The 1,893-nt window shown below is 33.4% G+C and overlaps 1 protein-coding gene across 1 annotated transcript; it reads right to left on the bottom strand.

Annotated features, from left to right (window-relative positions):
• Positions 1–221: 221 nt before the first annotated feature.
• Positions 222–1,160, bottom strand: LOC100983379 (olfactory receptor 4L1). Its single transcript, XM_003811715.2, has one exon. It carries the CDS (start codon positions 1,158–1,160, stop codon positions 222–224), a length of 939 nt encoding a protein of 312 aa, XP_003811763.2.
• Between the last annotated feature and the right edge of the window lie 733 nt (positions 1,161–1,893).

The raw sequence follows: 1,893 nt of genomic DNA, 5'->3' as shown, positions 1-1,893 counted from the left end.
TTTTTATGTTTATTTATGTCTATTTTTATGTCTATTTTGCTGCAGATCTGTAATTATCCTTATGTTTATAAAAGTCTTAAATGTAAAATTTATAGTAATTTAGTATTGTCTTTATGCGTTATTATTATAACATAAGAAAAGTGAAATGATGCATTATACATAATCTATTCAAACTATCTTATCATCATAGCATTTAAAAGTTAATTATATAGTGCTAACATCTAGAAATTCTGTGCAGAACTAACATATTGGAACCGTAATTTTCTTATGGCCTCTTGCATTTTCTTATTTCTCAGGGTATAAATAATCGGATTCAGTAAGGGTGTGATAACTGTATAAAATACAGCAAGAGTTTTATTGCTTGCCAAACTACTGAATGGCCAAACATAGATAAAAATACAAGGTCCAAAGAACAGAGTGACCACAATGATGTGGGCAGACAATGTGGACAGTGCCTTGGAGAGCCCATGTGATGATTTTTTTGGTACACTGACCAGGATGACAATGTAAGAAACAAGCAAGAGGATGAAACAGGTGAAAGAGAGCAGCCCACTGTCAGCAATGACAAATAATTCCAGGGTGTATGTTTCAATGCAAGCAAGCTTGATCACAAGGGGAAGATCACAAAATATGTTGTTTATGACATTGTGGCCACAGAAAGGCAAGTTCATTGTTAAAACTATCTGGCTTATGGTGTGTAAAAAACCAATTATCCATGAAAGTATCGCAAACCCCTTTAGCAGCTTGTGGCTCATGATTGTCCTATAGTGCAGGGGTTTACATATGGCTACATACCTGTCAAAGGCCATGATTATCAGAAGAGTCATCTCAGCACCCCCAAAGAAGTGCATGAAGAACATCTGGGTCATGCAGCCCCACACAGAGATGGTCTTGTGGTCAGTGAGCAAATCTGTGATCATCTTGGGTGTTGTGGCAGTGGAGAGACACATGTCCAAAAAAGAGAGATTTCCAAGGAGAAAGTACAAGGGAGAATGAAGGGTCGAACTACATGTCACTGTGACCATAATGAGAATGTTTCCCACCACAGTAGCACCGTAGATCAAGGAAAATGTCACAAAGAAGAAAATTTGAAGTTCCCATCGTCCAAAAAATCCTAGTAAAATAAACTCGGTCACTAGAGATCCATTTTTAAGATCCATTTACTCAACTCAGAAAGGTTCCAGAAGTTCTTTATATACAAAGAGAATTAAAAAAATAAGTCACAGTTAACACCAATATTTTCTTATTTCTATTAGTTGGTGATAATAGTTGATGATATGAGATCATATAATTTTAAATATATCAACACAGAGATTAGCTTAAATATTATATCACTTTGAAACAGTTACTATGCAGTAATTACAAATCATTTGAAGAAGTAGAAGCTCCATTTTCTATTGTTTATTCCATAAAATCATACTCTTATCAATGGATCTTGACTTTCTTACTCATTTGTTCACATATAAAGATTAGATACTAATTAATTACTTTTTATTTTGCCTTTTATTATTATAGTATTCTGTACCTGCACTTCCTGAGATTATGTTATCCCAATATATAAGGAATACAAGATTTAGAAAATGAAGAATTACATTGTTCTACATCTCTGAAGTAATTTATGAAGGTTTTTCTGTGGTTCTAAACTAAATAAGCAAACAAACAAACAAAAAGCACACACACACACACACAAATCAGGAGCAAATTATACATGGACGAAAGTATATAAATTTATTTAAAATAATTTTTCTTTTTAATATACAGGTATACCTCTTTTATTGTGTTTCACTTTATTGTCCTTTGCAGTTATTTAATGTTTTATAAACTGAGGGTTTGTGACAACCCTGGATCCAGCAAGTCTATTGGCACCATTTTTCCAACAGCATGTGCTCACTT

The sequence above is a fragment of the Pan paniscus genome, chromosome 15, assembly GCF_029289425.2.
Source record: "Pan paniscus chromosome 15, NHGRI_mPanPan1-v2.0_pri, whole genome shotgun sequence".
NCBI classification, from domain to species: domain Eukaryota; kingdom Metazoa; phylum Chordata; class Mammalia; order Primates; family Hominidae; genus Pan; species Pan paniscus.
The sequence above is the reverse complement of the archived record's forward strand: the minus strand, read 5'-3'. Positions and strand labels throughout refer to the sequence as shown.

Coding starts and splice junctions, on each gene's coding strand:
- LOC100983379 (XM_003811715.2), bottom strand. CDS start 1,160: ATGGATCTTAAAAATGGATCTCTAGTGACCGAGTTTATTTTACTAGGA.